Source organism: Olea europaea, chromosome 1 (assembly GCF_002742605.1).
Source record: "Olea europaea var. sylvestris chromosome 1, O_europaea_v1, whole genome shotgun sequence".
Taxonomy (NCBI): Eukaryota; Viridiplantae; Streptophyta; class Magnoliopsida; order Lamiales; family Oleaceae; genus Olea; species Olea europaea.
In genome coordinates this window covers 24148453-24162568 of record NC_036237.1, presented here as the reverse complement: position 1 = coordinate 24162568, position 14116 = coordinate 24148453, and the positions used below count along the sequence as shown (strand labels likewise).

Genomic DNA, 14116 nt, shown 5'->3' with positions numbered 1-14116 from the left:
GAAGAATTGGAAAAAAGGAAAACAGAAAAGAACATACCCATCACAAATACCAAATATTTTTCAACTCACTAAGCAACAAACTTTTCACATTACAATCTCTGGCTTCAAAATGCTAGATTTGATCTCTTTGTGAGGCAAAACCACGCCTCCATTGCTGTATATTTCATCACCAACATGAACATCTTCTCCAAGGATAGTCATGTTCTCCACACGAGCCCACTGCCCAACAGTCGAGTGCCAGCCAATGATGCTACTCGAAATGCAAGCATGTTTCTTAATGCGGACACCTCGCATTACTGTGCATCGAGACAGCCTAACACCTGATTCAACGACACAACCTGGCCCGATTGCAACATCAGGTCCAATCAAGCATCCCTCCCCAATTTTGGCACTCTCGTCCACCAGAACATTTCCAATGATATGAGGTCCAGCGGCCAACTTAGGAGAAGATTTCTTCTTCAAGGAGTCCAAGTAAAGTCTCAGTCCAGAAATGTAATCCCTTGGTTGTCCAATGTCCATCCAAAACCCAGGCAGGACCATTGCATAGAGCTTCTTATCTCTTGCAATGTTCGGGAACACCTCTTTCTCAATGGATGTGGGGCGTAATTCAATACGATCGAGAACTGAAGGATTCAGCAAGTAAATACCAGCATTGATCTTGTTACCCACAAATAATTTTGGCTTCTCAACAAACCTCTCCACTTGTCCAGTTGATTCTTCCATAACAACGACACCATATTTTGAAGGCTCGTCCACCTATATCATTAAAAAGTTTTTAACTCTTCCAAAATAAACCTCCAGAAAATTTAACTCAGGACTAACATTCAACAGGACCTTACCTTGGTCACCATTATGGAAGCCTCACCTCCATGTGATTTATGGAATTCAATCATCTGTTTGAGTGGGTATTCACTGATAACATCGCTGTTGAGAACGAAAAAGGGGTCACCAGAAATATCTGTCAGTTTATCCCGAGCCAACGCCAGGGGACCTGCAGTTCCGAGTGGTTCAGTCTCTTGTGAGCATGTAATCTTGATCCCAATTTTCTCCTCAAAGTCTTTCAAGAAGTTCAGCATTACCTGCAAAACGAAGACCAACTTTTCGTTAGTAACTCCTATTTTTTACCTGATCTCCAATTAGAATTATGAACAAGCAAGAAGAGAATGAGAAAGTAAAGCAGTTTACCTCTGGCTGATAATTGATAGCTAGGACTACTTCAGTCACTCCAATAGCCTTGAGAGCCTCTATCTGATTCAATGAAAAATGACATAGCAAAAATGATATACACAATATTAGATGTATGGGTGATAGAGTGGAGTCGGCACAAAATGTACACTCATGAGAACAGGATGTACCACAACTCAGATACCAAATCATTAACACAGATCGATGGTTTATAGTAATATCCAAGTTTCTTTACACAGCTTCTCAACCAGAAATTAAACTATAATTTATAAAAAGGGGAAATCAGTCTATCTACTAAGATATTGATAAACCCCTGACTCTGAATAGCAGCTGGTTCAAGAAAGTAACTTCCACACACAAAATTTTGAAAATGGAGGCAGTGTTTGGTATATTATATAATATATGACAAGTTTAAATTGGCAAAACCTGCCGAAATTTATTTACTATAAGGATTAGTGAACCTGGAATGTGTATAATCAAATATATACTCTATGGCAAGGTCCATCGGAAATTGAAGAGATGACTATAAAAAAATGTAGATATAATTCAAATTATGCAAAGCTGAACCCAAAAAATGGATCCAGAATATAATACCTGATGCAAGATCATGGGCTTGTTAGCAAAGTCAACAAGAGGCTTTGGGACACTGAGTGTCAATGGCCTCAATCGTGTACCAAACCCTCCAACTAGAATGAGAGCCTTCATCCTGAGACTGAGATGATCTCCTTTATCGTATTAACTAAACAGCCTGAATTTCAATCGAGTGTTAAGACGATAAATAAAATAAACTAAAACACGAAGTCTAGTCTCTCTATATTTAAGCACAGGAAAAGGAAGAATCATGCAGCTCTACGTAACTCAACGTTGACATCTGTAATGGGATATGATGATAGATGTCTCATTTTCGTGAAAGTTATCGGTTCATCATGTCTGTTTACGATGAAACTCACATGAAAGTACAGGTGCAAGGAAGGGTGATGAAAATTTAAAGTTGCGGAGAAACGGCCAATTCTTGCATACGCTTAGTAAGAAGACAAAGTGCTTAGATGGGATGGAAACAAACTTCCAGCTATAAAACAGGCTGGATCTTTGAATGAGGATGATAAATCTACTGAACTTTGTAGTGAATTTCCTGCTTTAGACTACAAAGAATGCACCAGAATACATTACATGCTATAGAAGAGAGTCGGAATAAGTTATATAATACAACAAGAATTCTATCTTATAAAAATAAAGCTGTGTTTCATTGAACAGGACAGAGCCTTGGCACAAGAATTCCTAAAAGTTCTTCCGGAAATCAACGACCTCCAAAATTTCGAGCACCAACACCAATAGTATCCTCATTTCTCACCAAACCAAAAAAAGAAAAAAAAAAAAAAGAAAAAGAAAGTGTGACCAAAAAGCAGATTTGGACAAAATTTAAGGCGAATCTCCACTGAACACAATGCAGCGTGTTTAGTTTTATAAATTGTCGTGGCAAAAAATAAAGCAAAATCCATCGAAACCATGAAGGTAAATGATTTTTATCGTAATAAATTATCAATAATATGAATTCATACCATTCGGGGTGAGGGAGAAATAAATTATGAGTTTGTGATTCGGAAACCATAAATTCAAATTGACTGGAAGATGCGAAAAACATCATAAACACCAGATCCAAATAAACACGACATATTGAATGCAGCTAAGACAATTTATTCAATAATTAATCCAAAGACCTTTCTTTTTCCTTTACTTAAAACTCCAAAAACCATAAAAATGCTTCCAAAACAGCAAAAATAAATGAGAAGAAATTACATCAGCATTGCAAGATTTCTTTAAAAAAAAAAAAAAAAAAAAAGGAAAGAGAAGCAAGTCAACTCCGAGTTCAAGTCAGAAATTATTTTCTTTTCTTTCCCGCACTTATTGACAATCCCCAACGATTGGTTGCATCGTCAGGGTGTCTCTATTCCCCTCGATCCGATCTGTGTGTGATGGATAACACGGAGACTTTAATGATGAGTATATATAGATAGATACATATATATCTATTGTACAATTGTACTAACAATTACAATACGGTGCATGCTATATTTTAATTGTATAAAACATTCGTAAACTTTAAAAATTATCACATTTATATTTCAAACTTTTTTAATTGTATTCTTATTTTTCAATTATCATAAATTATTTTTAATTTCTATTTAAAATTTCTTTAAAATAAAACAAAAGAATCATTTGCTCATTGTATTTTTAAATAAGATTTCTCATTTCTCTCTTTTTTTTAAAATAAAGTAAAAAGACCCATTTGTCTATTGTACTTTTAGATAAACAAAAATAAGTAATAATACAAAAAATGCAAATAAATATTTGACCCTTATTTTAAAGAATGTTAACAACATTTTTTCGAAGAACATCATTTTTAATGACCATTTTTAGATTAATGAAATGTTAAATAAAAAAGTGATAAAAAAATGTTAAGGATATAAGTGTAATAATGAATTAAAGTTAATGATCTTTTAATATAATTAAAATGCGATACATTTATAGATAAATATGGTCTGAATATAACCACTCTTTTTATCCTGCAATAAAAGAGTTTACATGGTTGGTTTCGAGTTACGCATTTTTTTCCTTTTTATCCGTAAATTGATGTACTTAAAAAAATCATAGAACATTTTTTTATTCATCAAAACTATTCATAAAAAGAATTAGATAGAATAACTTCACATGGTCAACTGATAATGAAATAACAAATTTTGGGTATTAAAGAAAAAATAGAGATTGAAAGAAATAAATCTTGAAAAATATACTTTTACATTATTATTGCGCATAATAGTATCCATAATGTGATATGACAATCATCCGGTTGTTGATGCGCAAGTGTGAGATTTGAATTAAAGGTTGGATCCAATACCACGTGTAATTATGGACATCATTATGTAAACAATTATGTACATGTAGCACTTCCCAAAAGCGTTTTTTACTATCAATTCCAAAAAATATGCATTGAGAAAGAATAATGTTATTTGTATTCGCTCACTTCAACAGTCGTCCTACGTGGCATACACATGTCATGTGGTTATTTGATACATTAATGAATAAAAAAACTATCACATTACTGTATCGAACAATCACCTACCATGTGTATGCCACGTAGAGCGACTGCCGCAGTGAGTGACTACGAATAGTATTACTAATTGAGAAATGACGTATCATATGCACAGAAGAGTGTTCTTTCAACTATCTCGAATGGAACTTAATTCAAACACAAACTAGTTCCACACCCACACTAGAGCAAGCTGGAATGTCGTGTGTGTCTTCTTAGTCTTCAACACGAAAAAGGAATGGAAGAAAATTCATTTTCTTATGTCGAAAGAGTAATTAATGGTTTTTTTTTTATCACGTTAAAAGAAAGAGGATATAAAGTTTAATAAATAGTCTTCTCCAAAATAAATCTACCATTTATGACTCAAAATGCCATGCATATATGATATATCTAGTGTGACATAAATGATGAAGTTAATATATTTAAGTATTTATTCTACTTAGTGAGATGTCTAGTTGCATTGTTTACCTTAATTTCAAGTGCGTCATGAATTATTTAACTTAAAATTTCAATTATATTAAGTTTTCATTTTTTCCAAGTCGAATTAATAGGTTCCATCTTGATTGATCGAAACACGTTCAATGAATTTTAGTTGTTAGTTCTATCCAATTTAGCAATTGGGCTAACTAGTTTTTAGAGTAATGATATTTAGCCATATTGATTTAGAACATCAGTCTATGTAATATTAAGTGATAGGTTAAATGAAAGGTAGAATTAAATGACTTATTTAATTGTACTTATCATTTAATGTTATATAAGCATCATATAAACTATGAGTTATAACCTTAGTGGGGTTAAATAACATTACTCAACTTTTTAACCTTCAAAATTATTTAAACTTTTCATATCGATTGTCTTGTTATCTTAGACAGGATAATCTATTTTGTTCCAACAAAACCCATAAACAAATGGAGTCGTTGACAATTAAGGATAAGGTTTAATATCTAGTTCATAGCTTTTATCAAATTCGAAGTCATGTAACATCGAAAGAGATAGTAGGTATTTTTTTTATACTAATCATAAACTAAGAAAATAAATAAAATATTTATTTAACATGTAAAGATTTGTATTGGAATTATGAATTCCCTGTTGTCATTTAATTCAATTCTTAATTCGTAATCATATAAATTCATGAATTCAAGGCAATCAATAATTTTTTTTATTCAATATTATTTTTCAAGATATATTAAACATATGTTTAACATGACCCGTTCTTATTTCTAATCCGAATTCATAGAAAAACACGCATTGATTCATAAGATTTATCACACGTGATTGCCCATGCCATAGATATTATTCCTAATATCTATTGTCCATGTGTTGATTTTGTCGCATTCTAAACTTATTGTGAGTATTCATACAATATAACAAACAACTTACGATCCAATTGGTGGTCAAGCAATCAAATAAAAAATCAAGAAATACTAAGAATTAAAATAAACAAACAATATGGTTCAACATTCATCCAATACAATGAAAAAATTTAACATAACATTCTTGTGATTAAATCACACAAAAATAATTGGAAAATATACCCGAAGATAAGAAAGATGGAAGAAGTAGGGAAAAAATCCACGTTCTTGACTCAAATCTTGAAATCAAGCTATAAATCTTCAAAATTGTTGTATGATTCGGCTTGAATTGATATAGACACTTGTTCTTCGCTTTCAAAATATGTAGAATATGATGAAATTTAGATTGAATGGAGGTTTTTTATGTTCTAGTTGAGTCTTGATATTTAAAAGTTGCAAAAAATATATTTTTTTTTTTTATTATCTAGGGCGTGCGCTTGGCTAGTTTGGAGCACATCACTTGCTTCATTTTTTGTTGGGGCACGTGCTTATTCAGATATCCAATCGAGGTGATTTAAAGTGCGTTGACAAGCTAACTCAGAGAACTACAATTCTTTTAGAATTATCATTTTTCCAATTCGAAAGTTTGCTATGTCAAAATTGGGTTTCAATATGAGTTTAAAAATTTGAAGCATAACCTTTTTTGTTGAAAGTTGATGTGTGATAACACTCTGACCACTCTTCATCCATTTCACTTCTTTGCTCATCCAATTGATCCATAGTACTGGAATCTTTATCATGAGGTCCAAAACAACTTTTGAGTATTTAAACTTTGGATTTGCTTCATTTTTAGTCATTTTCAGTTCTTTCTTCTAATTCTTCGTCCAAACTTGAATTTTTCTTAATAAAAGTAATAAATAACAAATTAGGCACTAACTCATCCAAAACATAATAAAATATTATCATTTAGGACCTCGAATAAGTGAAGAACCAACACTTATCATATTTTATCTTATTATGAACCATAATAACAATTGTTCTATCAACTAAATCCTTAAGTAAATATTGTACAAGTACATCTGTTTAAGCTTTTAAAATTACTTACTTCTTGTTATTAATGTAATCCCTAACCAAACTCTGAGTTGGCAACTTGTAATTACACACCGATATATTTGAATAATGCCACTTAAATAGGTTTTGGAAAGAAATAGAGATAATGACAGGTTTTGTAAATTAACGGAGTGATATTGCACCATGTGTCCCCTTATTTTTAACTCCTGTCAATGAACATGTCTGTGTAGTATGATTGGATATAGTTTTGCTTTTTTAGCAAAGAAGAGGACTGTATATCCAATTGGTTCACAACATTTTTGTTACAGGATATAACAATAAATCCGTGAGATCGTATATATGCTTAATTGTAAGGATTGGAATAATAATAGGGATTTCCATCTAGCATACCTTCCTAATATAGACTTCTCAATCTGTGTAATTTGTTATGATTAATATTAAGAAAATATTTTCTCTCTTAAGATCATGGTATCAGAGCATATTTTCGATTTTGAATTTTTTGTTTGAGCTAATTACCTAGTGGTCGAGGAGTTATTCAAAAATTTGTGAGTCGAATTGAAAAGATTTTTGTGATCCCTGCATCTAATTTTTGTTCGAGGCTGTAAGCAGAAGCGCTTTTCGTTACAATGGATTTTTTGGTCAAAATTCTCGACCTTCGCTTTTGGTGGTAGGAAGGATCTTGGGGTGGTACCGCATCACTTGGGCATCATTCAATTTGAACCAATGGTGGTCAACAACAACTGGTTAGTGAGCAATCATCGATCAATTTTCTACTATTTTGGTTTAAGTTAGGCTCGTATTATAGGGCTGCATTGGTCTATTCGGGCAAATTTTTTCAGTAGGGCTGATTAAGTTTCAACTACCATTATTTTTTATTCTTTTCTATTTGGCTACTTCTTTGATTTGTGATTTGAATCTTGTATTTTATTTCTATGATTGAAAAGCAAAAGAATTTAGTTGTGACCGATGTTATTTCAGTGATGTCCAAAATCATGGAGTATAAGTTGATTGGTCCAAATTATTTAGATTGGTGTAAGATAGTTCGAATTTATCTGTGGAGTATTTCTATGGACAATCATCTCACTGAAGATCCACCAACGAATAATGCTAGCCATAAATGACTAAGAGATGATGCTCGATTATTCTTAAAAATTTGGAATTCCATTAACACTGAGATAATCAGTCTGATTAATTACTGTGAGTATGTTAAAGAACTGATGGAATATTTAGAATTTAACTCTGGGAAAGGGAATATGTCACGTATTTATGAAGTCTATAAGGATTTTTACTGTGCTGAACAACAAGATCAATCTTTCAGACTTATATAAATTTCAAAAGGCCCTATGAAGAATTGAATATCTTGCTACCTTTTAGTCCTGATGTGAAAGTTCAACAAGCTCTGAGCGAGCAAATGGATGTGATGAGTTTTCTAGTTGGTCTTAATTTCTAGTTTGAGATTTCCAAATCCTAGATTCTCTCCAATGTTGGGATTTCATCTCTGTAAGAGACATTTACTAGAGTACTTCATACAGATACTAGTGTTTTGCTTTCTTACCAGTCGCAATAGTAAAGGTAATACATGTAGCCAGGACAATCGAAGTCAGAATGAAGAAGGAGTTGTATGCTACTACCATCATGAGCCGGGTCATACCAAAAGCTTGTGCCAAAATTGCATATTAAATTTCAGAAGTCTCATTCAGCTCATATTGCAACTATTATTGCTACATCTGTGTAACAACCCAGGTCTCTGTACCCAAGTCGTTAGCTTACATATTATCCACTTTAGATGGTTCTTGCGCCCACTTACCTTTTCAAGGCTTTCTGTCGCATCCCCCAGGATTCGAACTCATAACATTTCCCTTAAGTAAGATTTAAGTTGAATCTTGTACCAATTGGACCCACTTAGCCCTCACGGCTTTTTGTCGCATCCCCCAAGATTCAAACTCATAATATTTCTCTAAAGTAAGACTTAAGTTGAATCTTGGTACCAGTCCAATTGGTATCAGGATTCAACTTAAGTTTTATTTAAGAGAAAGGTTATGAGTTCGAATCCTGGGGGACGCGACAGAAAGTCGTAAGAAGTAAGTGGGCGCAAGGCCCATCCAAAGCGGACATATGTAAGCTAACGGCTTGGGCACAGAGACCCGGGTCGTTACAAAAAAATGTGCATTTTTTTAACGGTCCGGGTCTCTGTATCCAAGCCGTTAGATTACGTATTATCCGCTTTAGGTGAGCCTTGCGCCCACTTACCCCTCACGACTTTCTGTCGCGTCCCCAGAATTCAAACTCATAACGTTCCCCTTAAATAAGATTTAAGTTGAATTCTGGTACCAATTGGGCAAGTTGTCCCCATTGCTGAGAAAGGTAAACCCAATACATGTCTTCTCTCATCTTCGTCAAAATGGGTTATTAATTATGGTGCTATAGACATATGACAGGTAATCCTAGTCTCTTCTCCACTTTTTAGTCACATGTTTCTCCTTCTTGTGTTACTTTAGCTAACAGTTATACTTCTTCTGTTCTCAGTTCTGGTACTATTAATCCAACTCCATCAATTTCTTTATCCTCTGTCTTAAGTCCACTACAATTCTCTTTTAATTTAATGTCTGTGAGCAAACTTACTTGGATCCTAAACTGTTGTATCTCATTTTTTCCTAATTATTGTCTTTTTCAAGATCTTATGACGAAGACGATTATTGATAAAGGACATGAATCAGGCATCTCTATATTTTGGATACCTAGGTGCCCAAGTCCATTGCGCATTCAAGTGTCTTAACTCCTTCTGAAGCACATTATCGGTTGGGATAACTGTCTTTATTTTTGTTGAAAAAAATTATGTCATCAATTTCAAAATGTATTATCTTTTGATTTTGAGTTATGTCAGTTTGCAAAACATCATCGTATGTCCTCAATTCCTCGAGTTAATTAAAGAGTTAGTTTTCCTTTTGAGTTGGTTCATTCAGATGTTTGGGGTCCTTATCCCGTTGTGTCCAAAACGGGATTTCGACATTTTTTTACATTTGTTGATGATTTTTCTCATATGACTTGGCTTTATTTAATTAAGAATATTTCTATATTATTTTTTTATTTTAGTGCCTTTTGTGCTGAATTTAAAACACAATTTAATATTTTCGTACATACATTAAGAAAAGATAATGTCAAAGAATACTTTTCAGAACCATTTCAGACTTACATGCTTCAGAATGGTATTATTCATCAATTCTTGTGTGTTGACACACCTTTTCAGAATGGTGTGGCTAAAATAAAAAATAGACATCTTTTTTAGACAGTCAGAGCACTTCTGTTCCAAATGCATGTTCCTAAAAAGTTTTGGGCTGATGCAATTTCCATAGCCTGTTTTATGATTAATTGGATTCCTTCATCTGTTCTTCATGGTGAAACTCTTTATAGTATCATTTTTTTCTACTAAACCCTTGTTTTCTATTGAATCTAAAATATTTGATAATACTTGTTATGCTCGTGATGTTCATCCACATGTAACTAAATTAGATCCCAAATTCTTAAAATATTTTTTTTAGGTTACTCTTATCTACAAAAAGGGTATCGATGCTACTATTCGAGTCTTAATAAGTATCTTGTGTCGGCTGATGTTATCTTTCTGGAACATATTCATTTCTTTCCCACTTCTTTCCATGAGGATGGTGATGATCTGTTGGTTCATCATGTTACTTACCAGTCAACTAATGTTACTTCTATACCTATTGCTCCCATACTACCACCTATTCGTCAGGTTTATTCCAGATGAAGAGACTCTCCTGATGCATGTTTGGCACCTGACCCTTCTTCGGCATCGGATCCAACGTCCAGTGACCTTGATCTACTTTTCTCCCTACAAAGATAAACGCCAATGCACTTATCCTATTTCGTCTTTTGTTTTTTATGATCACTTGTATTCTTCTCTTTATTATTGTGTTGCCTCCCTTGACTCTATGACTCTTTAGAAAACTGTTCACGAAACCTTATCCTATCCTAGTTGGCGTGATGCTATGATCAAGGAAATGAATGCTTTGAATGCAAATGGTACTTGAGATTTAGTGAATTTACCTACAGGAAAAAAGGCTATTGGATGTAAGTGAGTGTTTGCAGTCAAAGTCAATCCTGATGAATCAATTGTTAGGCTTAAAGCTCGTCTTGTGGCTAAAAGCTATACTTAGACTTATGGTGTGGATTATTCCAACACTTTCTCTCTTGTAGCTAAATTAAAGTCTGTTCACTAATTCGTTTATATGGCAACTACTCATAATTGGCATTTACATCAATTAGACATAAAAAAATGCCTTCTTACATAGTGATCCCCATAAGGAAGTTTATATGGAATAATCATTTGGGTTTGTTGCTCAGAAGGAATATGGAAAGGTGTGTCACCTTCGAAAGTCTTTATATGGTTTAAAACAAAGTTTATATACTTGGTTTGAAAATTTTAGTTAGGTAATGGAAAAGTTTAGAATGCAAGAGAGCAAGTTTGACCACTAAATATTCTACAAATAGTCTGAATTAGCATTATTCTCCTCGTTGTGTATATTGTTGATATTGTTATTACTGGCAGTGATACTATGGAAATTTCATCTCTGAAATCTTTTCTTCATACCCAATTTCACACGAAAGATTTAGGAATGTTAAAGTATTTCTTGGGAGTGGGGTGACAAGAAGCTAGAGAGACATATTTTTATCTCAGAGAAAATATGTGCTTGACTTATTAACTGAGATAGGAAAGTTGGGAACTAAGCCAGGCAATACTCCAATGCTTCCCAATTTTCAATTTACCATAGATAATGACTTATTTGAAGATCCTAATAAGTATAGAAGACTGGCTGGAAAATTGAACTATTTTACAGTAAACCGTCTTGATATTGCATATCCTATCAGTATTGTAAGTCAATTCATGTCTTCCCCAAAAGTTCAACATTGGGTAGCTTTAGAACAGATCCTGTGTTATTTAAAGGGAGCTCCTGGACATGTGATACTATACAGAACTCATGGACTTGCTCACATTAAATGCTTTTCAGATGCAGATCGGACAGGTTATAAGATTGACTGAAGATCCACTAGTGAATATTGTGTTTTTGTTGGAGTCCCATGAAAAAGTAAGAAGCAAAATGTTGTGTCTCGATCCAGTGGAGAATCAGAATATGGGGTTATGACGCAGTCTATGTGTGGGATAATGTGGATATATTGGCTTCTAACTGAAATTGGTCTTAAGGTTTCAATGCCAACAAAGTTGTGGTGTGACAAGCAAACTGCTCTTCATATTTCTTCTAATCTTGCATTTCAGGAATGAATTAAACATATTGAGATTAATTGTCATTTCATAAATGAAAAAGTACACCAGAATTTTATCTCCACAAGATATGTGAGAATTGGAGAACAACTAAGAGACATTTTCAAAAAGGCTATAAATGGGATTCAGTTGATTATATTTGTAATAAGCTAGGCAGGATTAATATCTATGCTCCAACTTAAGGAGAGTATTAGAGGACATTACAATAAATCTGTAAGATTATGTATAGGCTTAATTGTAGGGATTGACATAATTATAGGAATTCCTAATTAGCATACCTTCCTAATATGGACTTATATATATATATTGATCTACTTGAAAAGAATTTAATTCGTCCAAGTAAATCTCCATGGAGTTGTTCTGCATTTTATGTTAACAATTCTGCTGAAATTGAACGAGGTGTTTCACGCCTAGTTATCAATTACAAACCACTCAATTCTGCTCTTCAATGGATTCGTTATCCAATTCCTCAGAAGAAAGATCTTCTGAATCGCCTTTCAAAAGCTATCATCTTCTCAAAATTTGACATGAAGTCAGGATTTTGGCAAGTTCAAATAAAAGAAGAAGATAGATACAAAACTGCATTTAATGTTCCCTTTGGACAGTACGAATCTTTTGGTCTAAAAAATGCCCCTTCTGAATTTCAAAAAATTATGAATGATATTTTCAATTCATTTTCAGATTTCATTATTGTTTACATTGACGATGTTCTCATTTTTTCAAAATCTATTGAACAACACTTCAAGCATATTCATACATTCATACATGTTATCAAGAAAAATGGTTTAGCAGTTTCTGCTAAAAAGATTGTTTTGTTTCAAACAAAAATGCTACTTCTATAAAGTACATAAGCGATTTTAGTTCAAAGAGAAGCAATTTTTGTTTTAGATGTTTTGATTCCAAGGTTGAAGAAACGCATATACTCTTTTTTAGAAGTCGTTTTTCAAATATTGCGATTTCCGCATATGACAAAGTTCAATAAATTATGTCATCAAAAAAATTTAGATTGAAATAGTAAAAGGGCAGGTTGATGTCGAAAATCCATCAAAAATCTTTTGACCGACTTTCAAGACAACATTGCATATTTATCTCTCGTTCAATGGTATAAAGAAGTATAATGTATATTCTAATGCTATGATAGTTCTCATTATTAATGAAACATTTATTAATTCTTTTATACGTTTTTCCTTAGTCTTCGATCAACTAATAATTGAAGTCAAATATTTTATTTATTTAGCTCAATGCAAAATTTCAAATTGACAAATAATAATAACAGCAGCAACAACATCAAGGATTGAGTTGCTAAAAAGACGAAAATGCTGGTAAAATATGAAAAGTGATGGCTGACAATCAAGAAAATGCCATGGCTTGGAGGACCATATGCTGGAAAAAAAAATGTAATTATTGGGGCCACACATGTATATGATTAAAGTGTGCGTTGCTATCTTATAGTTTTAGTCCATTAAAGTGATCCAATGAATTTAATTTTGGACTAATGGATATCAATTATTATGGGATTAAAGTGTAGAGGTCAGGTAGTTGTTTTAAATTGATGAGGGGCCAATTTAAAACAAATAAAAGATGATAACTGCCTAGCAGTTATTTATCATGGGGTCATGGTCCCCAATTGACGTGATTTTCTCATAAGCTCTGCATCCCCATCAATATAGAGTTTTTCAAGAATTCAAAAGGAAAATCACGAATCAATTGGAAGATTGTAACCCTTTCAAAATCAATTACAATTATGGATCAAGGTACGTTTCCGCTTTCATTTTGTTCTCTTTGATTCAACGTGGATAAATTTATGAAAGGATTAAAATTGAATTATTAGTTCCTTTCAAATCTGAAAATCTGAATTTAAAATCTATCACCATAAACTAGTTGGAAGCCAATTTAATGGTCCTTATTAGTTATATTGATTGTGTGACAAAAATAGAAATAAAGAAGGAAATGTTGAAAAATAATTTGTGGTTAAGAGCTATCCTTTTCTAGGAATTGGCATAAAAAGAGCTTTTATGATTGAAATTATTGTATGAGTGCTCAATAGTTCAGTATAATATTTTCAAATAAACTCTTTTAAAAAAATAATGTATTTTCAACCACTCATTCTTGTATAAAATAATATTACACGTAAATTGAGAATTTTTATTTAATTTCTAACCACATATTCTTTAAAAAAAA

General features: G+C 32.8%; 1 protein-coding gene across 1 annotated transcript; it reads right to left on the bottom strand.

Annotated features, from left to right (window-relative positions):
- Window positions 1-13: 13 nt before the first annotated feature.
- LOC111397989 (mannose-1-phosphate guanylyltransferase 1) lies at window positions 14-2871 on the bottom strand. The gene is made up of 5 exons (XM_023024955.1): window positions 2136-2871; window positions 1780-1933; window positions 1186-1248; window positions 840-1079; window positions 14-756 (listed from the first exon to the last, which is right to left on the bottom strand). Exons 2-5 carry the CDS (start codon window positions 1888-1890, stop codon window positions 85-87), a joined length of 1086 nt encoding a protein of 361 aa, XP_022880723.1. The 5' UTR covers window positions 1891-1933; window positions 2136-2871; the 3' UTR covers window positions 14-84.
- Between the last annotated feature and the right edge of the window lie 11245 nt (window positions 2872-14116).

Bases quoted from the DNA above. Each gene is read 5' to 3' on its own strand.
- LOC111397989 (XM_023024955.1), bottom strand. From the start codon at position 1,890: ATGAAGGCTCTCATTCTAGTTGGAGGGTTTGGTACACGATTGAGGCCA. The intron at 1,249-1,779 runs GTATTATATTCT...TCATTGAATCAG, and splicing joins AGCCCATGATCTTGCATCAG to ATAGAGGCTCTCAAGGCTAT. The intron at 757-839 runs GTAAGGTCCTGT...TTAATGATATAG, and splicing joins CTTCCATAATGGTGACCAAG to GTGGACGAGCCTTCAAAATA.